This window comes from Mesoplodon mirus (assembly GCF_964341445.2).
Source record: "Mesoplodon mirus genome assembly, chromosome: 16".
Taxonomy (NCBI): domain Eukaryota; kingdom Metazoa; phylum Chordata; class Mammalia; order Artiodactyla; family Ziphiidae; genus Mesoplodon; species Mesoplodon mirus.
Genome location: NC_138992.1, coordinates 76,724,665 through 76,750,867, shown reverse-complemented (window position 1 = coordinate 76,750,867; position 26,203 = coordinate 76,724,665). Strand labels below are relative to the sequence as shown.

At 39.4% G+C, this 26,203-nt stretch overlaps 1 protein-coding gene across 1 annotated transcript in view; it reads left to right on the top strand.

Annotated features, from left to right (window-relative positions):
- Positions 1–26,203, top strand: part of SNTG1 (syntrophin gamma 1) — a 397,584-nt gene that overhangs the window by 207,654 nt on the left and 163,727 nt on the right. Inside the window, exons 3-4 of the mRNA XM_082601780.1 lie at positions 9,361–9,414; positions 16,924–17,058. Coding sequence (XP_082457906.1) covers positions 9,388–9,414; positions 16,924–17,058 — 162 coding nt within the window. The 5' untranslated portion in view covers positions 9,361–9,387. The remainder of the gene's footprint in view (positions 1–9,360; positions 9,415–16,923; positions 17,059–26,203) is intronic.

The following is a 26,203-nucleotide window of genomic DNA, read 5'->3' as shown; positions in this document are numbered from 1 at the left end:
GGGGAGAGGTGACCTGGGTAAAGGGACACTGTTCCTCTGACCCTCTTCAATGTCTTGGTTTTTTTCCCTCCAGCAGTTTGTTGGGAACTTCTCCATTGAACCCCCAAACTTCCACAGAGGAACTCTCATCCATGGGTGTTTCTCAAACTTGGTGTTCTTTGGGGGAAAGATGCTAGAAAACTCCTATTCTGCCATCTTTACAATGTGGCCCAGCCTGTAAGCTCTTGAGTCAGGCTCTGCTTTCTGAGGTGAGAGCCAGGAGCCAGGGGCTAAGGTTCTTTATTACTCAGTGCTCAGGCGCTGCACTTTATTCATGGATCTTCTCAGGGTGGACAGTGACTCATTCCTGTTTATGCCATTTGGAGTTGGTCTAAGCAGAAGTGTGCCATATTCTGATTTGCATTTGTTACTATGTAAGACATATGTCATTCTCATCAACACTGTTGGACATCCACTGTGTGTGGGCACCCTAATTACCTCTTATATATTCTGACTAAACTCCCCCATCCTCCCAGGGGGGCGGGGGGTGGAGATCATCAACCTGAGATTATAGTGGATGAACAAACCTTAGGGAACTTAAATAATTTGACAGTTACTCGTAGACAGCAAGTGAGTGGCCTGAATTCAAACCTACATCCCCTTTGCTACAAAGTTAACATTTCCTTTCAAATATTATGTTTATACTTTGGCTTTCCAGTTATGAATGTGACATGTGTCTCCTATTTCACACAAACCTAACACTGTGCTTCAATAAATATTTAAGCCACAATAGGAGAAAGAGCTCATGTAGGTTTAATAATATTGAGTTCTATTTCAAATTTGGGCACAAAATTGAGGAATTTTAGAGAATGTATACCACTTTTCTGGACCTCCCTTCCCTCGGTAGTATTCGAGGAGGTTAGATTAAAGTGAAGGTCAAGGCTATGCTTGTTTTTAATCTGATTAGATACTTGATGGATTCATAAATTGAGATGATCTTTAAAGGTCTGATCACGAACCGGTTTGTGACATGTACGCACTGCTATGTTTAAAATGAATAACCAACAAGGACTTACTGTATAGCATAGCGAACTCTGCTCAATATTATGTGAGATATTTATTTTAATTATTATCATCATGCAATTATTCTTCCATGTTTTGAACATTATATCTTGCACCTTTTAATAGTATTAATAAATAATAATATTCTTTTTTATAAAATGGAGCTGAATGCACGTGTTCCCTTCTGTGAGCCATGATTTTACGTATTAGTGTTAAAATACATAGCTTGTCAGGAGAAGAGCTATTTTGATGGTGAAGGACTCTGTGAAAGGGAAGTTGCCAGTGCTATTCTACCATATTTTGACCACCTTTTAGATGCTCTAGACCTCTCTCTTTGATGCTAAAGCCATATATTTCCTTGGGCCAGTTTCATAATCTGTAGCCTTGCTAATAAGTGTGGTCCAAGAACCAAAGGGCCTTGACCGTCTCTTGGGAGCCTCAGGGATGTGCTGACAGGGATGTGCTAACAGGATCCCAAGGCCATTCCTTTGCACAGTAAATTTTGAGCTGCCTCTCTCTGAAGTACAACTCAACTGCTCTCCTAGGCCTCTTAATGAATGATGATTTCTTTTTTTTAAGTTTTACCGTTTTCGAAAAATAATAGAACATTTTTTTCCAATTTATGTCAGTCCCTGAATTTTCAATGGCAGCCATTAATATTGTTCCATTTCCCTCTTTAAATTCACAACAGGATTTATGTCAATAGTTGAAAAGGGAAAAGATAAATCACATGTCTGTTAAAATTTGTCATTATTGTTTAAACCAAGGGCTGGATATTAAAACCATGATGATGAAATTATTGTTCTTACTATAGAGAAATATGGTAATTGTTTTGAAATAACATGGTGACCAAATATTTTCCCTTCAATATCTAAACATTCAGTTAGTCAAAATATCAGAGTTGTTATTTTTGGAGTGATAGAAAAAGATCTTAATAAGTAACTATGTCTAACAACATTATGTCAGCACTTTCAAATTTATTTAATTGTATTACTAGACTTCGGTGTATTGTTAGCATTTTGTGTGGTCAGTGGCTTATCTTTTGTTCCGATTCCAAAGCCTCTGTGGATGGACAGTGTCGCTGCAATAAGGCGCACAAGGGGTTTGATTTTCTGGCCCCTCTGTGAGGGCCTCTGCCTGGAACACTTCAGGCCAAAAGGGCGACAGGGACCAGAGCAATTACCCAGGACAGTGGCCTTGCAGAGCTCTGGGCTTGGAGGAAGTGGCTTAATCTGATGGGGGAAGAAAGCAAACCTGGGGACGCAAGCCTGTCCCCTGCCCTGATCAATGGGGACTGGTCAGCACTTATGTGTTTTTCATATTGGATTTCTATAGCATTTAGACGAAACAAAGCCTCCCGTGGCTCAGTAAATAAATACAGTTCCCTAGGTGATTTTATCTGTCTCTTAGATGGAAAACTGTTTTAGTTTGGAAACTTGGTTCCACACAAAGGAAAATATTTTCATGGTGAAGAGAAAAGGTCACAAGCTGAGATGCCTCAGGCACTGGGAGAGAACAGACATGTGAAGGAGAAGTGCATCCTCCATGAGGGAAACTGGTGAGCAATTAACTGAGGAGTAAGTGCCCTCCCAGGGTGAAATTTCAACACACGCGCAAAGTATGTCTGCTGCCCAGATGGCCCCTGCTCGGTACTGAAGATCGCTCACACAGAAGTACTGGAAAATGTGGGGCAGATGCTATGTTTTGAAGCACAGTCATTTCTGAAATGTGATGCATGCCAATGATAAAGCATGCTGCTTTCACCTCTGACTTCTGTGGGCTTGGAGCCTTGAATCTTCCTTTAATGTCACTGGGGCTGCTTCAGGCAGGTGAGGGCAGAGCAGCTGGACCCAGGTGGGCTTGGGCTGACCTGGAGGCTGTCCAGGAGTGGGTGGGTCACAGGAGGGTCTGGATGACAAGCCCCAGAACTTTACAGCATCAAGCGTTTGTGCATCAAACAAACATAGCTTGAGGCGGCACCGCGGGCAGGAGACGAGCGAGCGATGGGCAGTAAGTCAGAGAAGGAAGGAAGGTGGCTTGTGGGCGAGAGTGCCAGATATAACCCCAAGCACGGGCACCAGCCAGGTGGAAGCAGGAAGTCAGGACACTAGCAGGAAAAGGGAGATGTTTGCATGTCACCAGGGGTGGGGCCAGCTTTCCAAGCCCAGCCTGCACTTGCTCAGGCCACTGTTCCCACCCAAGGGAGCCAAGGTACGATACACTGACAACACCCCCTTACGGTGTGACGGACAACTGGAGCTTCACGTTACTGTAACCTCGTGGATCCTGCACAGCCTCCACTTCATGTTCACAACAAGGTTGGCAATTAGCAAAAATTGAGCCTTATTCTGGCAGTTGAGATTTGAGTGTTTACACGTCCTATACTGGATAGAATGATTCTCTACATCCTCCTCCTGAGTTTTCCTTGCAGCAGTAATAATATTTTTAACTTCATACTTATAATAGTTTATAAATTAAAAAAAATACTTACACATATTGCATCTTGTTTGAACTGTACATCATCCCTAAGGCAGAGGGTCTCAATGTATAGAACAATACTGAGACTTGGACCTTTTAAGTAAATTATTTAGCAAGAAAGTAATATGCCACTATAAACAGGGAGCTCCCTGACCTGTAGCCTGATGCTTCCACACTGCACCTGTCTCATTCTGAATCTTTATCCAATTAGACACTTGTTTTTAATCTGCCTCCCTAAATCCCAGGGCTTCATTTTCATCTTTTTCATATATATATAGAGAGAGAGGGAGAGAGAGAAGGAGACAGAGAGAGACAGAGACAGAGAGACCAAAAGAGAGACAGGAGTGTTTCCTCCTGAGTTGAAGAAGAATGTTACCTTACCGTGTATCTATTCATTTTCACCCTCTCTGGCAAGTTATATATGTTGATCATTCTTCTGCACTCTTCACATACTGCATTTGGAATTTACTTCCTTTAATCTCATGCCTCAAAGCTAAAACTCCTACCTAGAACTGCTGAAGATGAGACTAGAGACAGTCTCACTGTGTATTGTACACACCTGTGAACGTGGAGGAAAATCTTTGAAAGTAGCAACAAAATAATTGACTTCAAAAGAGATTTGTCACTGTACCTTGAAAATCTGGCCATCAGATGCCTTGCTTCCGTTAAGACCTTGAATCTGGAGAGATCTCAATGGATCCTAACCCTTCCTTCATGAGCTAGTGCTGTGCCAGACAAGAAAGTGGCCAGTGAGGTAACCAGACCTGCCTTGGGGCTCCCCGTCCTGTCTGGGCAGCATGAACCCCATGGCTGCATGGGACAGGTGCCTTTGTCAGACTCCTGAGCCAGCTGCATAGGACGTCCACGTGGAATGGACCCGGCGCTTGCGGAATTCAGGAGCTGAGGATACAGAGAGGGTGGATGAGTTAGAGGTTTGATATAAAGCCACGTGGCTGAAGTGTTTGAGTGGTAAAATCTAAGCACTGTGAAGCCAGCATCTTTATTAATCAAAACTTTGGGGGAAAATGGAAGAAAAAGGGGCTTCCCTGGTGGCGCAGTGGTTGAGAGTCTGCCTGCCGATGCAGGGGACACGGGTTCGTGCCCCGGTCCGGGAAGATCCCACATGCCGTGGAGCAGCTGGGCCCGTGAGCCTTGGCCGCTGAGCCTGTGCGTCCGGAGCCTGTGCTCTGCAACGGGAGAGGCCACAGCAGTGAGAGGCCCGTGTACTGAAAAAAAAAAAAAAAAATTGGAAGAAAAAATATTGATTGTGTAGCAACATGAATATTGACACCCACTTATATATCCTTTCCTGGTTTATTTCTGTGCACAGTGACAAGGCTTTACAACTTTGTACATAACTTCACGTATTTTATCCATTTTCTAGATTTGGAGGAGGAGACAATTTGCAAAATAGGCATTCCAGAAATTTTTGGAGGGCTCCCTTTGGCACATATGTCTCTTTCAACATCCTGTTTGTTTCATTTCTGATTTGGTATTTCTGATTTCTGATTTCATTTCATTTCTGATTTTTCTCATTTCCTGTGGTATTCATAAATTTCCAGAATTCCTTCTTTTTTTCTAAGTACTAAGTGTTGAAAAATACTTTCTTCTCTTTTTCGTGGAGTATTATCAAAACTCTCTAATTAAAAATAAATATTCGCTCAGAAATATAAAAATCTAGCTAAATAGATTGGGTGAAAATGAGTTAGCACTAAAAAAAAAATGACTTAAAGACCGACGTAATTGCCTAAATACACATTTAAGTGCTTTAAAATCAGAGTAGACATTTAGAGTCCCTGTAAGTTATCAAAACATCAATAAGAGATTGGAGTTGTTTCATTTAAAAAAAAATCTCAGAGAGAGACAGAAAATTCCAAAACTTCTTGACAACTTTGCACACAAGCAGAGTAAGCATAGCTGACCAAAACTGATAGAACATTTAGGGAAAAAATAATTATATATATATATATATATATATATATATATATATATATATATGCTAAAAAGTGCAAAAAATGCCCTCCATAATCTCAAGGCCTGCAAAAAATGGCCTTAAAAGGAGGTCTCTTTCTAAGGGGACAGAGCAAGCGGGGACAGGAGAGTTCTCAGCTGAGGGCTGGGGGCTAGCTGCTGGCCCCTCCACTGGGACACCCACGTCAGCTCGGCACAGGCTGCCCCTGGAGGGCTGCTTTCCCTCTCCCTGTGTTGCTGCGTGTGGCAATGTGATGAGAAGGATGAAATGTGATGGACATGCTGTGCTCAATTCCCATTCTAACTTATGTTAGATCACAAGGGGATACAAGAAGGAAAAATAAAGATTTCCATCATCATATTTATAATAAAATAAGGAAGAAATCCTCATACAATTACAGTTCTCATTTCTACAGCTGGACACATGGTTGTAACTGGTATTGAAAACTACCTTCTACTACCTTTGCCCTCAGCAAGCACCTCAGCTAGTCATGGTTCTGTTTAAGGTGGATGGTTAGCGTAATTTTGACTGGATAAGTGTAATTGTGGTGCTTCCTAGCAATGGAATTTTATCCCGATAAAAATAAATGACCTATTGAGCTATGAAATTACATGGGTACACCTTAAATGCATATTTCTAAATTTTAAAAGACAGTCTTAAAAGACTCTGTCCTGTACGATGCCAATTATATGACATTCTGGAAAAATCACAACTATAGAGATAGCAAAAAGATCATTGGTTGACCAGGGGTACACAGGGAGGGAAGGAGGGCTGCACAGGTGGAGCACAGGGGACTCTTCAGGTCTGTGAAGTGGTCTGTGTGATGCTGTAGTGGTGGATGCATGACACTATGCATTTGTCAAATCCCGTGGAAGTTTAAAGCGCAGAGTCAACTTGATGTATGAAAATTCAAAAAAATTCTTAGGGGGTCAGGAGACCCTATTATGGCAAAGAGTCTAACTGTAATACATGGTCTGAAATAATCTCACTGAAATGGGGGAGGAGAAAAGGGGTTCACACTCATCATTTTGGAAATGAGTGCAGCTTGTAATATTAAAGGCAACATAAACTGTGCTCTAGTGGATAAAATTGTTTCCCACATGGATATGTGTTAACAGTTCCTGTGTGGCTGTCCCTGTACGCTGGGGCTGAACAACTAGGTAAGTGAATGGTGGGTCCCTGCAGGAGTGGGATTTTACCAACAGACAAAGGGAGAAATTAGGAAGGTCCATGTAGTCATGTGTTAGAGACGCAAACATCACTAAGAGCTCACGGTTAGTTTAACAAAGATACAGATGCTTATGCATGGAAATCTTTATAAATGCATGCATTCCAACACGGGTTATCATATGCACATATATTCCTTGCTCTGTCAGCTGAAAGGTCCAAAGTAAATGATTGGATAAACAAATAAATGGGGAAGAATAGATGTATCTCCTGTCTAGAGCAATTCCAAATAATCCCTGTAGATACTCAACCCTCAAGGAGGAGAAGCATAACTCTCCACCCTTTAAGCGTGGGCTGCTTGTAGTGACTTGTCTCTAGAGAGTGCAGTGTGGAGAGTGGGACCAAGAGGAGCTTATGGTGAGAGACCTGATAGACGTCATCTCAGCCAGACCATCAAGGTCAGCCTCAGCAGCAGGGATAAGGCGCGCTGACTGTGATTCTCTGACGTGAGGTGGTAAAGCGGCATTTATCTCTGGTCTTCCTCTCCAAAACCCACGACCCCACTGCAGTCATGAGAAAAACGTCAGAATAATCCCAATGGAAGAACATTCTACAAATTACCAATGATCCTCAAAACTGCCAGAGTCATTAAAAAAAGGAAAATCTGAGAAATTGTCATAGCCAAGAGGAGCATGATGAGACACGGTGATTAAATATAATGTTGCATCTGGGATGGGATCCTGGAAACTATAGAGGACACTGGGGGGTAAAAACAAGGAACTTTCAAAGAAGTAGGGCCTTAACAATAAGATCACAGTACTGGTTCATTAGCTGTAACAATGTTATACACCACGTGCCATACTAAGGCATGGTGTGCATAAATGTAAGATGTGAATAATAGAGGGAAAGGTGTGTGGGGTATGTGGGAGCCCTCTGTGCTGTTTTCACAATATTTCTGTAAATTTAAAACCACTCTAATGTAAAACTTTGTACAGAAAAGGTCTCAGAAATTTTTAAACATATAAAACACAACTTTTATTCCAGTTTTTAAGTTTATAGTCACTGAAAACAGTTTTATGATAGCTATGAAATTTATGTTACCTAATAATTAAATTGCTTTCATATTACATTAATTTTTTTCTGAATAAATACCTGATATTATTACCAGATATTTTCATGAAAGCCAATGGAAAATTAAGAAAACAAGGAAGATGTGTTAAAAATGGTAGAAGGCATAGATACACCCCCTACTCAAATAGAGATTAAGTTTACATGGTGGTTAAATACCTTCATGTCTATTTTCTCTGGTTGCATTTAGTAGCAGGAAATTGATTCTAGAGACACCATGTTTTTATGTAATCAGTAAATACTGAAATTCTCCTACTTTTATGGAAAAGGAATAACTTCATGTCAGAGTTGGCAGTAAGTAGATATTTGCAGTTCTTTTAAATACAATCTTAAGAGCAATTTTGAAAAATAATAGTTAAACTAATGGCAAATTTCTCACGGACACTAAATAAATAATTCATATCATCAGGTTATAGTTTCAACATCCAATCGCCCTTCTATTTGCTGATGGTTTGTTCTTACATAACTTCACTAAAATCTGCCTCCCTATGCTTTCCAGCCAAGCCAAATCAGGCTCACAACCCACAAGACTTAGTTATGGAAAATAGTATATTACGTGGCTGTTCAATTACTACCAAAACTGGTCAATCTCTTTTCTTTCAAAGGCAACAGTAATAATCCAGTGACAACATACTCCATTCCATTCACACTTGATCAAGCGTTCATCAGTCTCACACAACAGAAAATGACAAAGAGGACAAGATAGTTTACCATCCCCAAAGCTGAGAGGAGCAGTAATTTGAGGTGTATAAAGTCTTCTATTTCAGAATTCACCATTCATTTTACTTGGGAGTCTCATTTACCTAAACTGTTATATTTTGGCTCCGCATTTTTTATACTGACAGGATGTCAATTTTCTATGACAACCTTTAGTTTTATTAAGTTCATCACATAATGAAAACAAAACTCTCCAAAAGCATTTAAAATAAAACAAGACGTATGCATTTATGTGCATTTAAGTCTATGCCTATCATTTAGATATTACAGTGACCACTAAATGAATCTGTATTAGTTATTTCATACATTGATTTATCTTTATATTATTCACCCTGATAAATAGCTTGCTTTCTTAGATCACTCTGTTTGTGAACTACATTTTAAGTTCCAGAGAGAATTATTCATGCATGTAGCTTTTTAATTAAAAAGAGAAAGATTAGTCAACCTTTTGTCACGACATAACCACATGAAAGGCAACTTTTAATTACTCCTTTTGCAGTTTCTTCCCCAGCTGCCAAGTGGGGTTTCAGAGTGGATGCAGGGATGAACCAGCCCCTGACCAGGAGGCCAGTCCCGCCCGGGGTCCCATCCAGATGCTGAGTGGAGGGAGAGGGGCCTGGTACTGCATGTCCTCGGCCCGCGGAGCCATGGCCGTAGGGTTATTCTTCGCAGAAGCTGGAGGTGAAGACGTTTCATCTCCTCCTGCCATCTCTTCCTTGTCCCCTGGGAGTTCTTGTCCTTACCGGTGGCTGTGAACAGTTTGCCTGCTGGCTCCGCTGCCTCGTTTATTGCACTTCGTTACGACCTCCTCTCTGCCCCTCGATGCTGTGCTTGACGGCCTTTCTCTGTCTTTTCAGACGACATCCTTTGCGGTGCCGCAGCACATGGATTTCAGGACTGCCTGTGAGGAGGTAGGTCGGATGCCTTCCATTTTCGATGAGGGGAAACAGGTGATAGACAGGGAAACTGGGCCCTCCCTTACGTATTGACGTGGAAAATGGCTTTCCACAGAGGGACGGGTGATGGGCCCATGGCGTTTCCAGAGCACGAGCTGTCTCTGCAAGACTAGAAAGGCCTCACGGGCCTGGGGAAGCCCCGGGATTGCAGTCTTCCTTCAAGAAGACTGGCGCATGTTTCATTGGACTGAATTGTCTCTCCCCACAAACTATGCGCTGAAGGCTTCAGCTAGTGAAAGAGCTGGAACTAATTCTTTTCACATAAATGGTTATAAATTAGAAGACATCTAAGGTCCCTTTCAGCACTAAAAGCCTTTGATTTTATGATTCCCATATTCTTTAAGTATTTCAGTATTAAGTACTGATGTATGGCGACTCTCTGTAGAGCTGTCATCACATTCGGGGTGAGCGGAAGTGATGCATTCATTGCTCTTTCAAGGATGTGAAAAGCCATCCATTCAAGTGTGCAGTCAACAGAACAGTGCATGGACTTGGGGCCCCAGGAATGCAGCTCTTCTACTTTAGGAAGAAAGATGATCTCTTCATGCAACATTCAGAGCATTGTCTTTTCACTCTTCAGGCAAAATGCAAATATTCATATGTTAAAATATTTCATATTTGCTTAAAAGTTTTAAAATATTTTAGTATGTATAAATAACCCAAGAAAAAAACAGCCATAACTAGATTACCTATAATAAAGTTTAAAAAATCTTCAGTATTAGCCTTTGTCAAAATTGTTCTTTTAGTGAAATGTCGTGTGTTAAATTTCTTGCAAAAATATCTTTAAAAAAAAATATTTGTCACAGTAGGTTCAATTTTAGGTTGTTCAGAAAAAATAATAAATTACTTTCATTCCTTCAATACTTATGCTTATTTTTTATTTTTTTTATTTTCAAAGTTTAAGTATGGTAATACTTTTTAAAATACTTTATACATGCTAGCACTTTTCAAATTATATTATATTATAGCTATTTGTTTACAAACCTCTCTCACATGCTACCCTGAATATTATAAGGTCAGAATGTGTAACTTATTCATCTTTTAATTCAGCCCCTTTCAAAGGTTCATACTTTAAAAAAAAATTACTGTTTTCCGAGCTTAAACTTAGAAGCATAACTTTTAATTGTGTCATTTCTGGTTGTAAATACAGTACATGTTATCATACTGTTAGTTTTGTATGAATGTAGTCAACCTACAATTTCTTTTAAAGTTTTATCTTACGTTTTGGGTGGTAAAGCACCCATCAATCTGCATGGATATTTGTGTGAATGAGACAACGTGACACACATCGGAGATGCATGTGGTAGAGACTGGACAGTGGCCAATGTTTCTAACACATGGTTCACCTTGGATGTGAAAGGCTGTATAAGATTGATTTCCCAGAGCATTTCTTACACAGAATGTTTTGATTCATTGATTTGAAACATACATCAAGTTCTTTCTAAGGTTCAGCTGTATTTCACAATGGTGATACCATTGAGGTCCTCTTACCCTTACTTCTGTAGTAGATGTTCTTGCTTTCTGGCATTGATCCCTTGAGGATCTCACCATTTCAATGCTGCCAGTGTGGAGCAGACCTACTCAGAACTGTCAGAGCAGTTCCCGCGTGTCTGCCACATGCTGGCTGGACTGGAAGTGATGCAGGACTCTATGGTGCCCTGAGGACGATCAAATCACCCTGAAGATGGACCGGAATCAAAGAGTTTGCCAGAAATTCACAGTCTTAGAACGTTTAAGTGGACCTGCACCTTAAAGACAATTTAGCTTAACTCTGCCACTTTGCAGGTGAGCAAATGGAGAGCTTTTACGAGAATGCTGAGTGACATTTAATGAATTAGGTAAAAGCAAAACCATAATGTATAGCTTGGAATGCCTGAGTCTAATTTTGGGCCTCTTTCTGAAGTACTACATTGCTGAAAATTATATCAAAGATACATTAAATGAAACTTGTTTTCTCTTGACCTTCTCTTGACTGATAATAAACTACTAAAGATGAAAATTTGATATCCACGTCCATCAGACAGATCCAGATAGAATATTACCACGCAGATGCCAAGAAGTCTCTTCTTTGTGAAGGAATAGAAGTGTGGCTAGATAAGTTTCATTTAAATATCTTAATTATCTAATACAGACTTCTTTTTTAAAGGAGGCTTATTTATTGTTTTAAAAATTCTTCTCTTAAAAAGAAAATGTTGTAATTATTTTAAGTAATTGGGATTCAAAAATCTGACAAGAAACAAAAATGAAGAGAGAGAATACAATCAGGACAAATGCAAAACCCACATTATAGAAGAAATGCATAGCCAGGCTACGCAGAAGTACTGACTTCTCTGCCTTTAAAAGTGTCGTCAAAATAACTATGTGTTCCAGTGAACCAACATTCTATCTTTAGTGTGGGTTTTCCTCATAGTTCACTTTCATATCCACATTCTTTAAAATAGGATCACATCTAGGTGTTGTGTATGAAAATACATATTTCTCTATAACATATTTAATAATTTAATAATTCATGCACACTTATAATTTAGTCTCATATAATAACATATAATCTGTGACTATGATTCAATCAACAAGTATTGAAAATCCCACTATGAATAAAAGACTGTACTAGGTTCTATAGATTAATAATCCTTAAAAATGAAAAGAGTAATAACTTATTAAGATTTTCTTTAGATAACAGCATATAAGGTGAAGTCAGATGATGTGACATGGAACTAAATGTCATGGAAGTCACTACATGTCATGCCTAAATACACAATTAATTTTTAGGTGAATGTATTTATTCAATGAAAGCCCTGAGTTCCAAATATTAAGGACTCATCTTTGGATGGAAGGGTCTCTGAAGATTGCAAGAAGATACAAGTTTTGTACAAGTGCTTGAAAAGTGGCTGGAATTTAGCTAAGGAGGAGGCCAGGTAAGACACCATCCCAGCAGGGAAAGGAAAGGGTAAAACACAGTTTGAAACATCTTGTGTGAAATCGGCATTTAGTGCACTGCTACTACAAGATGGTACAGTATAAGGAATTACATATCACTTACAACTATAGGCTTACAGGACAAGTTAAATTAGATTTGGCAACCAAAATACAGAAATATGAGGATTCCTAAAAGACTATCGTGCATAGAATGGTCTCTGCCTAGTTTCTTGCAGTTTATTATATCTGATATTGAAAATTCCACACTTCAAGGTTAAAGGAACACAGATATTAAAGTTTCATGAAAATACAGTTTGTATTCTTTCAAGGACTAGATCCTAAATTAAAGAGGTCTTAAGTTTCAAGTAGAAAGTGAGTGATAGTCTACTTTTTAAACTTCCATAGGTACTTGGTTTATGCAAAGCATACATTCTTAATAAGTTTACATGTGAGGTTTGTTTTTAAAACAAAGAGTAAATCCATGTAAATTCATGAACACACTTCATTGATTCACAGAAAACAAGTCAATGACTAGATGTTTAAAAATATTGCCTTTTAAGTAATTAAGAGATATTGCCTTTTAATATTCTTCTAAGCAAATAGTCTTCAGTGTGGGTTTTGCAAAATCCAGCTGCAATGTAGGATCATCCATCAGGGACAGGAAAACAACCTTTGAATGTATTGATCACTTTTCAAGTTTTACGTATGTTTTATAATTATGTAATATATTTGTATGTTATATGTAGCACATGCATTTCCTCACTCATGCGTGATGCATCCGCAGTTAAAAAAGTCTGAAGACAAATGACTGTTATGTTAGTAAAGAAAAAGAAGCTGAGTGCAGGTCTTAAGTTTATACTAAAATGTGGGACTGATCATTATTTGAATGATTTTTTAATTTTTTGAACAATCTGGGTCCACAGATCTGTAAAGACTTTGCAGCCCTCCATGTTTTAGTTTGTGCTGCACCAGTGGCCACTCTCAGTGTCCTGTTGCCCGTTCTCACCCCTGTAGCAGTCCATGGGGGATGAGCCCATGTGGGTCAAGCCTCTCCCGGTATCTGCTAGTGTCCTGTGCTCCCTCAGCAGCCTAGCTTTGGCAGGGAAAGCATCCATCAGGCCCAGAGTGGTTTCTGTCTCATTTTTCCCTCACTGGCCATCACTCTGATCCATGAAAAATGGCTGGTTCAAGATGGGATGGTGTCCTTCTCAGAACTCTCTGCACTCCCATAAGGAGATGCTTGGTAACCAAACTGCTACCTGGTGAAAGACACGGATAGCCTTGTTCTCGTATGTGGGAAGACTGGGGGAGGCATCCCCTCAAAGACCTCTGCGTGAGGGGACCAGGGCCAGGGGATAAGAGCCTGGAGCCGGGCACCCGGGTTCAAATCCTGACTCTCACCCATCTCTGCGCCTCTGCTTCGGTCCTGTCCACGAGGATGGCTGCCCTGGGTTATCAGAGTCAAGGGGATTAATACTTCGGGGCACACAGTCCGAGTAAGTGAGATATATGCCCGCCTTTCACAGTGGTGATGCCAGTCCAGCAGTGCTGCTCTGAGCTAGGGGGCGCCCCAAATGGATTTTACCCCTCTTCTTCCATCCACTGTAGCAGCTCCGGGTCTGATCCAGTTGCTTCCCGTCCCCAAAGTTTCCTGCTCAAGGTTTATGTTTCTGCAACAGTAACTATGTTCTCACTTCCCCAATCCCTATCTATCTTCTTCTCTGCTGTAAGAAATATATTCATAAGACCTAACTCTAAACGTTTATGTTATGTCACTGCTCTTAGATTCCTCCATGGCACCTCCCGCCCGGTCACACGCTGGTCACACCATACAGGGACCTGACCGCCCCGCCCCCTGCCCTTCTGGCGCGGCCCCTCCCACATACCACGGGCTCGGCCTCAGGGCTGCGTTCTCCAGCATCCGGGGACCATGCATTCTCATGCTTCTGTATGTTCACTCAAGTTTTTGCCTTTTGGATAAAATTACTTTTACCTTCTCTAATTATTGTTTTCTCGATTTATTTTTTCAAGACAAGCCACACATTTTTCTATCTACAGAGCCTCCTCTAGTGCCCCTTCTCTCATGAATAGTTAAGTCCTTTCTCTATGTTGCTCCTGTATCAAGTGCTCCAATATCATACTGCATGTTATTTATACAGGTACATTTTTAGAAGTAGGAATACTCTGAGGCCAAAGATGATTGTCTAATTCATGTCTGACTCACTTTTAATGTTACACAGTATTGGCAAAGTGGATGTGTGTGTCGGATTTTTAATGTATTTTCATGTCCATAAGCTGAATTTTCATAATAGAATAAATGTAACATCTGTAATGCCTGGAAAATGTATTTTAATGTGAATGTGTTGTTAGCTTCATTATCTCTCAGTATTTTATTTTCTCCAAACAGCTATGTATTGGTATATCTATATCTATATCTATATCTAGATATAGATATAGATATTGATATATTTAATTCTAACAAAAAGCTGCCTCATTCTTTATTTTTCTTCACTCTTGTCCTCTGAAGAGTCAAGCATGGGCTCCAAGTCTGTGTTCTGTTTTCCAGACAACCATCTAATAGTTAGGCGACATTTCACACATTACTTGAGTGAATGGAGCTTTGACCATATCAGAAATGTGATGAGAGAAACCTCATAGCTGTGTTTTAGTTCCTCACACTTTCCCTGGCGATCTTTGCGACCTCTTTGATGTGTAACAATAATGTATTTCTGGGATCTCAGGGACAAACCCCTCTTTCATCCACAAGGTGAGACGGAGCTTTATTTGTGAGTGCCAGCTATTCCATTACACTGCTGGGGGAAAATGGCTTGGAATGTACTGTACATCTAAAAATCAGCAAATGTGCCCAGTTATGTTCCCTCAGCTTTGATATCATCTCCTGCCCCTCTCTCCCGTGCATCTCAGAAGTCCCAATGTTGGCCCCTGGCCAAGATCACCTTGTAAGCATGAGAGACTTTTCCACGTGAAAAATGTACAAAAATTGTGTCTGTATTAAGGAAAATCTAATTTGATTTTGCTGACATTCTTTTGTCTTTTAGACATACGCACTTGAGTTAAGCTCTGTGGTAGATTAATGGATGAGATTCAGGGGCCCCAGCTATGCATAGCCTCAGAGGAGGGACTGATGCCATCATGGTTCCTGGCAGAGCTTGTTTTTCCTGAAAAGATATTATAACACTTACAAAATAATTACAGACCAATTTGACATTGTATACAATAGAGGGTATAATGGTATGTATTTTCACATGGGAAAAAGCAATTTACGGGAAGAGTTATCTCTGGAAGTTGCGGTATCTAAGTATATTCTCATCAACATTATGGAACATTCTTTTAAAGAAACAAACCCCTAGCAATCCACATCTAATTTATATTCCAAGGGAAATTCTCGTATTATTTGCCTGGGATTTTGTGCTCATTAAATAGTAAGGATAAAAATGTGTTTCTATGTACTTCTCCCTTTATTCAAATTAAGAATGGCTCAGTGGTTATTAAATGAAAATGTAATTTGCAAGGTAGTCATTGTTTTTGTTGACTTTTTAGTTCAGAGTAACAGCCAGCGATTATATTGTTTCAAAAGAATTTCCATTTGCATCTCTGATAAATGGGACCATAAAGTTCCCTTGCTAAGGGGAATATTTCCATTTACCTGGCGAATATTATAACCCTGACCTGCTTCAGGAGGGACAAGATGTGTGGACTCCCTCTGTGATCACTAAGCTGATGGTTTAACGCCATGCAGTACAAGTTTGGAAATATTCACAGGCTCTTTTCACAATTCCCAGAAATGTGTGAGGCAAAAACAGTGGAAAGGGAATCAAAAATCTGGGGTCTCAAGCCAGGCTGTGTCTTAATTAGCTGTGTTAATTCAAGCAGTTCTTCACCTCTTTATCCCGGTTCCCTCCTCTGTACAAAGTGCATGTGTGCTGGTGAATGGGTTGATCAAATAGTGGAGGGTAGAGAAGATAAGAAGGTATGTTTTTACAGGTTTAAAATTCTGTGAGAAAGACAGTAAGTAGATGAGTGGTTGCCTAGGACTGGGTGTGGGAGGATAGAGAGATGGGAATATTAGGCTTCTTTTCAGAGTGATCAAAATGGTCAAAAATTGGTTATAGCAATGGCTGCATATTGCTACACTAAAAACATTGAACACTTTAAAGGGTTGAATTGTATACAGTGTGAATAACATCTCAATAAAACCATTATGAAATTTATATTGATTGTAAGTATTAAACAAAACTTTCACTATTTTTCAAATATACTGTATAAACTGTAATCCTTACTTTCCAAATCTTTGTGGGGATTTTCTCACATAATCTCTGTTATCTGAGGTCTAGTTTATGTGAAAAGGTTATACTTTTCTGTGTACCTGTATTAAGTTTCAGACTCATCAGAGTGCATTTTCCCTAGCTTTCAGATGTTATTCATCATGTTTTGCTATAAATAAGCCATAAAAATATAATCTATAAACTAAGTATAATTCTTTTCTCTGTTTTGCTTTCTTTTTTCTTTTTTTTTTTCTGTCTGAAGACAAAGACAGGGATTTGTTTGCTGCAGGATGGTAATCCAGAGCCTTTCAAAGTGCGGCTACACCTGGCCAAAGATATTCTGATGATCCAGGAACAGGATGTGATATGTGTGTCTGGTGAGCCTTTCTATTCTGGTGTAAGTAGCTCTTCCTTCCCTTGAAGTTTTCTGGTTTTTTTTTTTTTATTGTTGCTGTTAATAAAAATGTCTATTCACAGAAAATACTTAATATTCTTTCCCTTACTTTCAGAGCCAGTAATTTTTGTTTTCAGTATTAGTAAGCAGTGTCCTTGTATAAGGACTTGTACTCGGCTCCAAAGGCGTACATTGGGCCCATCTCCAGCTCGGTGTGTCATTGACTCTGAGTTGTCGTTATGTGACTAGAGTGACACTTGTATTTGTAATCATGAGAGAGTGGGTTCTACACTTCAACACCGAGGACTAAGTGAGAACAGAGCATGGCAGTTTCCCTGCCCTGATCACATCTTGCATCACAGTGAACCTTCAGAGGTGGTGCAAAGGTGGAGCCCAACTCTTGGCATCTGAGAAGCAGGAGACTTTAGGTAGTGGTTCCGGAACTCAGTGCCAAGGCTTCTCCCCAGGGGATTGTGCATGAATAATTCTGTGGGCCTCCTCGATAGAATCAAGCTAGGTGCTGTAGCAAGCTCTGTCTGTGCTCTGAACAGTTAACGTATGACCCTGATGCTAATCCAGTCTCTGAAGGAGCCATAAATTGTCTCAGAACCCATCGGTCTGCTCCCTGGTGCTGAAGTGCAGCTCTGGAGGACATCCTTAGGTGTGTTAAATAACAAAATTTTAACTGAGCAAATTTAAAGATCTAATTAGCTTTGTTCAATGATCCATGAATCGGGCAGCATCCCATCTGCCAGGCTGTTTAAAAGAAGAGGTTTTCAACGGGAGAAAGGGGGCAGAAAAAGGAAATTTTTCCCAAAGAATGTCTTGTTTCAGTGGAAGTTGTCCTCCTAAGGGGAAAAGATGGGGTCTGTGAGGGCAGGAGGTTTACTCACTAACACTGACCTGGGAATTCCAGGTTGACTGGTTAAAGGTGACAGTCCTGGTAGAGGCTGAAACTTCAATTAGGTTAAGTATTAAGTTTCAGTCTGGTGACGTGGTCCTAACACAAGTGATTCCATCTTGGGCCTTTTGTCTCTTTTTAACAATTTTCCCCTTTTGCTCAGGCTCTCAGCTTCTCTGAGAGATGTGATCAAAATGTAAGGCATGAGCGCCACTCTCAGCTACTGCTCTGAAGCTCTCGTGGTTTTATCTGATCCTCTGTATGGTATTGACAGGGCATGCTGTTTTGTTTAATCCCTGGGACATTCACGGCTTCGGGTTCACAATGTCTAAGCTGGTCATTCTCGTTGTTCCTTTTCTTGTATTAGGGACATCATTTACTTGGGGGTTAGTGGCTGAGAACTTGGATTTAAAGCTCTGGGGAAAACACAATTCACCAGGGAAACTACTATGATTGTTATAAGCAAGATAATCCCCAGTATTTGGAGTGCACTTTGGAGTCATGGTCAAGACCCAAACCAATTGAAGTCAAATAAGTCATAGAAAGACCCCACTGAAGGAGTCACCTTTTTAAGCCAGGTTGCTTGATCTTGTGTATGTGAGTGTCAACTTCTCCAGAAGTGTTAATCCAGGTGTAGCAGGTGGTATTGACCACGGCACAGACACCTCCTGGCTCAAGCTAAAAGCTAATCAAGGGCTGTCCTCTTATCAAAAACAACTTTGGCCAGAGAGTCGAAGGATCTCTGTTGGGCAGCTGTTGTTTTAATAGTGGATTCTGCAATACTTTCAAGAGTTAATGAGAGGTTCCTGATCGTACCCTCATTCACGTTTACTCCTAACCAGTGAGGGACAACCCTACCAAAGGAAGCAAACCCTGAATCATGAATGCTTCCTGGTAATTCCCATCCGAACCTGTGGCTCAGGACTGGAAAGGTGCCAGCCGTGGAGGCAAGTAAAGTCTTAAGGGTGAATAGACCACGCAACCATGTTTCTCTTGCCTTGTGTGTTTTCTTTGCCTAGGCGGAGCTTAGATGCAAATCTCCCCAAGTTTGGGATTGTTAACCAGAGAGAGGGGTTAACAAACCAGGGGTTCTCTAGCGTTCTGACAAGTACAGAAACCTGTACTTGTCAAAAGTCCTTTCCTGGAATCTCCTTGAAGATGAAGTACTTTTGCGTGAACACTTCTGAAAAAACATTAGAGTAAAACAATAACTGTAAATGACAAAGGATTCAAAACTGCTCATTAGTAAAAATCTGATGAGAGTTCATGGTATTGGAATTGGCAAGGGAATGTGGTTATTTTTTGTAACAGACAATATTTTAAGATAATAAATAGAATTATGACTGATAACATTATACCAGGACATATTAGACTTCTAGGAATTTTATACAATTCAGGAACACTTATAACATATACCCATACAAGTACAGCATAAAGAAAGATCAGTATTACTTTTTATTTGGCAGTATTTCCCATATAACCTGTCAAATAAGCCTAATTAGCCTAACGTCTCCCCTTTCATGAGGAGAGAGAACAAGTCTTTTGAGATGTTTCAGGGGCCCTCTGGAACATCCCAAAATTATGTCCAGGTCAAAAAGACATTATTTAGAATCTTAATTTTGGGAAGTTTGTCAAAAATATCAAATGGTTTGGACACTTGACAAATAGAATCACAGATAAGTATGAAACAATATTTAAGGATACATTTAATTAAGTAACAAAAGATTTCAAAGGCATATATAGAAGGTTACATTGTTCTGAGCAAAACAACTCTTTTAATATTGAGAAGACTTGGTTTACTTAAGTAATCAAAGACCAGATGACAAAATAACATGAAACACAGGAAATAATTTTGATAAAATACAAAAGTTTTGCTTTCTAAGTGGATTACTTAAATGGTAAAGAAAAAGCTTTCAGAATATCTTATCAAGAACAGATCAATTGTCCAAGGAAAATTTGTCATTTTAGTATAGAAAAGAAAACTAAGTTTTAGTGTTACATAAGTACACTATTGGTAGTAAAGCTTAATTTAAAAACATTTATAAAGATAACAATTCAATTTTTAGCTAACTTGACCATAAAAAATACTCTCCCTCTCTCTCTGTCTCTCTCTCTCTGTTTTCAAATTTCTATGTCCATTGTTTGTCCTTTTCCTCTTTTGCATTTTGAAACAACCAGCTTTATTCTAGGAGAAAATTACTTTCTTTTTCCCTAACAAAAATGAATCTCCATATCCATACCTTTTTTTACCCCAAAACACATCTATTTTCCTTGCATCCAGAGTTGTTTCTCTTATAATTTCTAGTAGCTTTAACTCCATATATTAGAAATTTTAATCCTAAAAAGCTTTAATTCTTAGTGAAAATAAATAAGTAAACAATTGTGAACTTTTACATTAGCATTCTGTGGCTTGTAAATATTTTTTATAAATCTGTAAATCTGTAACTATTTTTTATAATTTCTAGAAATGCGTGTTTTCTCATAGTAAATTTCTCAGCATGGCACGGGACTTGTTTATTAATAAACCCAAATATCTTTAGTTTTTCTGTAAAAGGAAGTGGAAGTGGATAAACCTGTCTCCAATAATTAGTGTTTCAGTATTTTATCTTGTTTGGAAATGATCTGGATATTCAAAGAATTTAACTTAACTCATCATTTAACTTAGCAAAACTTTAAGGTTTCAGGTTTTCAAAAACACTTAGGGAAATTAAAAAGTTTTCCTAAAAAGTTTTTATCCTACGTACATCTATTTATTTAAATTATTCTTACAAGGACTACCCAGAAACATTTCATTAGACATTGGACAATGTCAGTCATTATTCTAGTTATTTTTCTGGCTGACAATTTTTGTAATAGAGATAACATGAATTAATTTGGTTAGTAAATTCAGGTAGAATAGAAGTTTTATTTAATGCTGATAACTCTAAAGTCATGCCTATTTCAATTAAACCAACAACCTTAAACTAGCTTTTATATTTTCCCATATCACATGAATCTGAAATTCATTTGGGTTAGTTTCTGTTATATTTCTGAGAATTTCATTTATATAAGAGCTTTGTTTTGTTTAGGCCAATTAAATAGAGCCTTTTTACTAATTATTTTTTGCAGTACCATCAGTGGTAGAAAAATATCACATAAGGTACATATACATATACCCACATAAACATATAGACAGACATAAACTGAGACCTCATAGATTCTGTTTTACTAGTTACAAAAGAAGTTGGATCTAAGTTGCTTTTCTGGAAGATGGAATAAGTAAAGGCTACCTGCACAGAATGTCTAAAACTAAGTTTCAAATGACCTTTACCTCTTTTGTTTTTTTTTCGGATAAGCATGACCTCTCTGAAGTTTGTACTTTAACATTTACATCTTAGAGGCACAGAGAAAGAATGCAAGTTACAAGCCTTTTAAGATAAATAGGAGAAGTTTGGGAATTGGTAAAAAGAAACAGGTAAATTTTGAATTGCCTCTTTAGTGGCAGTTTTAGATTTGCAACGATTTGTAAGATGAGGACAGTTGCCTTTAATTCTTCAAGGAATTTGTTTGCCACTTAAATGACATCATAGGTTGATCCACCCATAAATCCTTTACAAGGCTTTAGAAGGTTTTCTTTTTAAATTTTAATTTCTGTTTTTCATAGTTGTTTCAGGAAATAATGCAGCAGTCTCCCAGAAAGCCCTCAGAGCCCTGTCAGCTTTGGGAGGGGCCCAAATGGGGGTCCCCCTTTGAGGGTAGATACAGTGTTTGTAAGGCCACTGACTTGGCTATGTTTATGGTCGAGGCTTCTCTTCAGAGGGAAAAGACAATTCAGACAGGTTAGTAGAGCAAGTACTGCACTCCAGCAAAGGAGGAGAGAGGGGTCAGCCTCATAGTCTTTCTCTTTTTTGGGGGGGCTGCCTCTTATGTCCTTAAAATTTTATTAGTGTTTTGCAATGAATTTTTTTTTAATGAAGCTACATGTATACCTCATTTTGCTGCACTTTGCCTTATTGCACTTCACAGATATTGTATTTTTTACAAATTGAAGTTTTATGGCAACACTGTGTTGAGCAAGTCTATTAGTACCTTTTTATAACAGCATTTGCTCACTTTATGTCTCTGAGTCACATTTTGGTAGTACTTGCAATATTTCAAATGTTTTGGCTATTATTGTATTTTACGGTAATCTGTGATCAGTGATTTTGGATGTGACTGTTGTCATTGTTTTGTGGCACCATGAGTGGTGCCCATGCAAGACTGTGAGTTTAACTGGTAAATGTTGCATCTTCCGACTGCTCCACTGGCACGCTGTTCCCCCATCTCTCTCCCTCTCCTCCAGACTTCCTGTTCCTAACACACAACAATGTTTGAATTAGGCCAAATAATAACCCTACAATGGTCTCTAAGTGTTTGGATTTTAAGGTTCCCATCTTTATTATTTATTTATTTGTTGGTTGGTTTATTTTATCTTTTTTAAGCTAAGCCTTCAGTTCTCTTGTTGCCAAACCAATACTTGAAAGGGATGTGCTGCTGGGCCGGAGATTGTGTGATGCTTTACTGTGTACTTTGTCACACAGAAATTTTCTTGAGGTTGGCGGGTGACCTAGCGTCAGTCTAACCTGTTCTGACCCATTAGTCTAACAAAGGAGTCTTATCCTAACACAGGAGGGTTTGGTGGCAAGCGTTCTCACAGCTCTTAAATTCTTGACTCGTCCCCACCAATTTTTGTGGCTTTTCTTTGGCTTCCAAGATCTCCATTAGCAATAGCCTTTATCTACACAAAACAAGACAAACAAGCTCATGCACCTTAACACACCACCAGCAATTCCCAGCAATGAACCACCAGAGCCCTGTAAGTGGGGACTGGGGAGGCGACCTGGAGAATGGGGCCCCAGACAACTGGGAAATGCAGACTGAACCCAGGGCCGGGGACTGAGGTTCTGGATGGAGCCCTCTGCCTCTGCTCAAGCTGGCCCAGTGAGCCCTGGATGAGAAAGCGGATCAGATACCGAGTTCGGAACCGAGAGCTCTCAGAAACGGTGATGAAGACAGTGAGCTCAGAGGCTTCTCTGGAACCACATCTGTGTTTCTCATTGTCCCCAAAGCCTTCAAAAGTCTCCTCTGGTCCTGCCGTGGGCACCAAATCTGATAAATAATGAAAATCAATGGAGTAAATTTTAAGAGCTAATTGGCTTTATTCAAAATGTCATGAATTGGGTGGCACCCCATCTGGCAAATAGAAAGGCGCTCCACTGAGCTGCAGAAGGGGAATGGTTTTTAAAGGTGGAATGGGGGAAGAAAAAGGAAATTATTAACAAAGAATGCTTTGTTTCAGGGAAGGTCACCCTCCTAAGGGGAGTTTTAGGGGTCTGTGGGGAGGATTACTCTCTAGCACTGAGCAGCGAATTCCAGGTTGAGTGGTTAAACCATGCGATAGTCCTGGGAGAGACTGAAACTGCACTCAGGTTAAGTGTTAAGTGTCTGGTGACGTGGGCTTAGCACAAGGGACTCCATTTGGGCCTGTTGTCCCCTTTTCAATAAGTGATGTTAAATTGAATTTGACAGAACAATTTTATCATAAAACAGGAAGTTTTAAAGTTTATCATTGATTGTGCAATAACATTGAAGACATCATCTTAACAGTGTTGTCATGTATGATGTCAGAAGAAAACTACTGCGAGTGTCATACAAGCAGCTCCCTGGGTAGTGGCTTAGCAGGTAGATTTAATTTGTAGCTTATTAACAGACTTGTTTCTGAGTGTTTTGTTAGGGTGAATAATGCTGAACTTGAGCTTCCACCACACTTCTCACCAACATCCTGTGGAGCCACACCGGGTCCTAAATCAACAGGCTCCTGCTAACTAAAGAAAATGGACATTCTGCAGACTCTTAGCTATTCTTTTGTTACAGACCATTTAAATTATCCTGATTCATGGTTCTGGATGTCAAGGCTGATTAAATTGTTCCCACGGGGTTGCCCTTTCTTTCTTTTAGTTAATAAAAGAGTAGTGGTCAATTTCTTTCTTCCTTCCTTTCTTTCTTTCTCTTCCTTTCTTCCTTCCCTTCCTTCCTTCCTTCCTTCTTTCCTTCTTTCTCCTTTTTTTTCTTTTTGGAAAAGATATATTACATATATATATTACATATATATATATACATATGTTACATATATCAGAATGATACAGAGCAATTGTCCATCAGGTAGAAATATGAAAGCTTCAGTTACTATAAGAGGAAGAAATCACCTTCCCTTGTGCTCAGAAATTGAATGCTCGGTCCCTGTCAGTCTCCTGAGTGACCCGCCCCCTAAGTCAGAGGAAGCTGTGTCTGTCTCCGGGACAATGCTGCCCTGAAGGAACATCAAATTTAGCCAAGGCTGGTTTGAAATGTTGGCAAAATATTTTTAAAACGCCAATGAGACTAAAATCAATATGAGATGGCCGCATATTTCATCACAGAGACACCAGTTCCAAAGGTGTTGCCAGTAAAAGATAAGAAAATCTTGGAGATTAAAGTCTAAATGTGGCAGAACGACCAGATATATAGCATCAATATAATCAGTAGAGTTCTAATGAGTGTCATTAGGATTTAGAATCAACAAAGTTAAGCAACTTCCTTTAGTTTTCCTTGTGGGAGAAAACATGCAGTTAGTAATCCCACATGTGAAACCATAATTTCCTGAAGGCAACGTTAAGAGGAGCTAATATCTGCCTTTCGTGATAAGAGTCAGTGTTCACTCCACATGTGATGGGATGGAATGGGATGGGATGGGATGCAGAGAAGTCAGGGGTGAGGTTCCTTATCTGTGGAAAATTTGATCAGGAGAGAGATTGCAGCTACAGTAGGCTGTGTGCTCACTGGGGTGAATTCTCACCAGGTCATCTAAGATGGATGGATGGTATGTATATGCTCAGATTTTTTTTCTCTGTTTTCCCATCAAAGAGCCATTTAATACAGAAATCAGAATCTGTGAACACACACACACACGCACAACATACACATTATACATATTTTTCAAATTTAAAAAAGAAATCTCAATGCCAACAAGTACCTATTAGAGCATGCAATACAATTTGATCTATTCTAAGTAAATATATTTGATTTTTCCCCAGTCAGTTTTAGAGGTAAAAGGGGTCACTAGTAAGTAAAATCAAAACAGAAGCTATCGGCTTAATCCTGCTCTTTTTTACATTTGATTTTATATTTATGAATGAAGCAATGAAGGGTATTTTATGTGTCTGCTTCTCCTTTTAACCTGTTCTATTTTGGAGACAGCCATTCCAAAAATGCTGCTAATAAGATTAGGAAAGGAGAGGGTATGGATACTTGTAAAAATTAAAAAAAAAAGTTATAGGTAGGTCACTGTCGTCTAGCTCGCTGTGATTTTATAAAAGAAGGATGAACGAAGGATGATCTTGAGCCTAGAGTGCTTTCTCTGTCGTTGTCAGAGAGGTTGCTAACTTCACAAGACGTGCTGGAACACTTCTCTCCTGCTCCTCCTGTGGTGTTTGTTTTTTGCAACAGTCAACAGTCACCCCTGGGGCCACTGATGTTCCTAAATTTCCCAGGGCTTAAGCTGCAGTAGATGAGGTGGTCCTGGAAGGAAGACTGGTTCCAGTAAAGATGTTGTCTCCAGACCCCTGGTGTTGGCCACATGGGGATGGTCCCTCAGTGGCAGCAGTTGTGATAGGTCACCAGCAACAGCAGTGGTGACCTGGCAACAACGAGGTCATGATGCTGGCAGCTCCTGGGATGGTGACACACAGACCACATGCAGTAGACAGTCTGGTGTTATTAGTTGAAGAATCTTCCAAATGAAAAAGAAAATGAATGATGATATTTACCCAAGAACAATATTGGTAAAGAAAAGGGAGAAATACACTTTATAAACTGAGCTAATTTTTCTCACGAGATCGTCGTTAGGTATACAATGTATATAAAGGCTATTAAGGACATCATGCCTAACACACTGTGTAAAATGCAGATTTTTAAAGGCGTTTATCTATCCTGCACCGTAAGTTTTCTTTTGCCCTCAAAACAACTTTAACAAAAGATTTGCTTCTTACGTATAAAGCACATGTATTGACAAGTCTTAAATCTTTCATTTTTAGAACAAAAATATCATTTCTTTATTATATTACTTTTGAAGTTTATTGCCACTGAGTCTTTGTAAGAAACATCCAGTTGTATGCCTGAATATATTATAATGATTACATGCACAGTTACTGAAATAAAAGTATGTAAGAATAATAACAAACACCTTTTTTG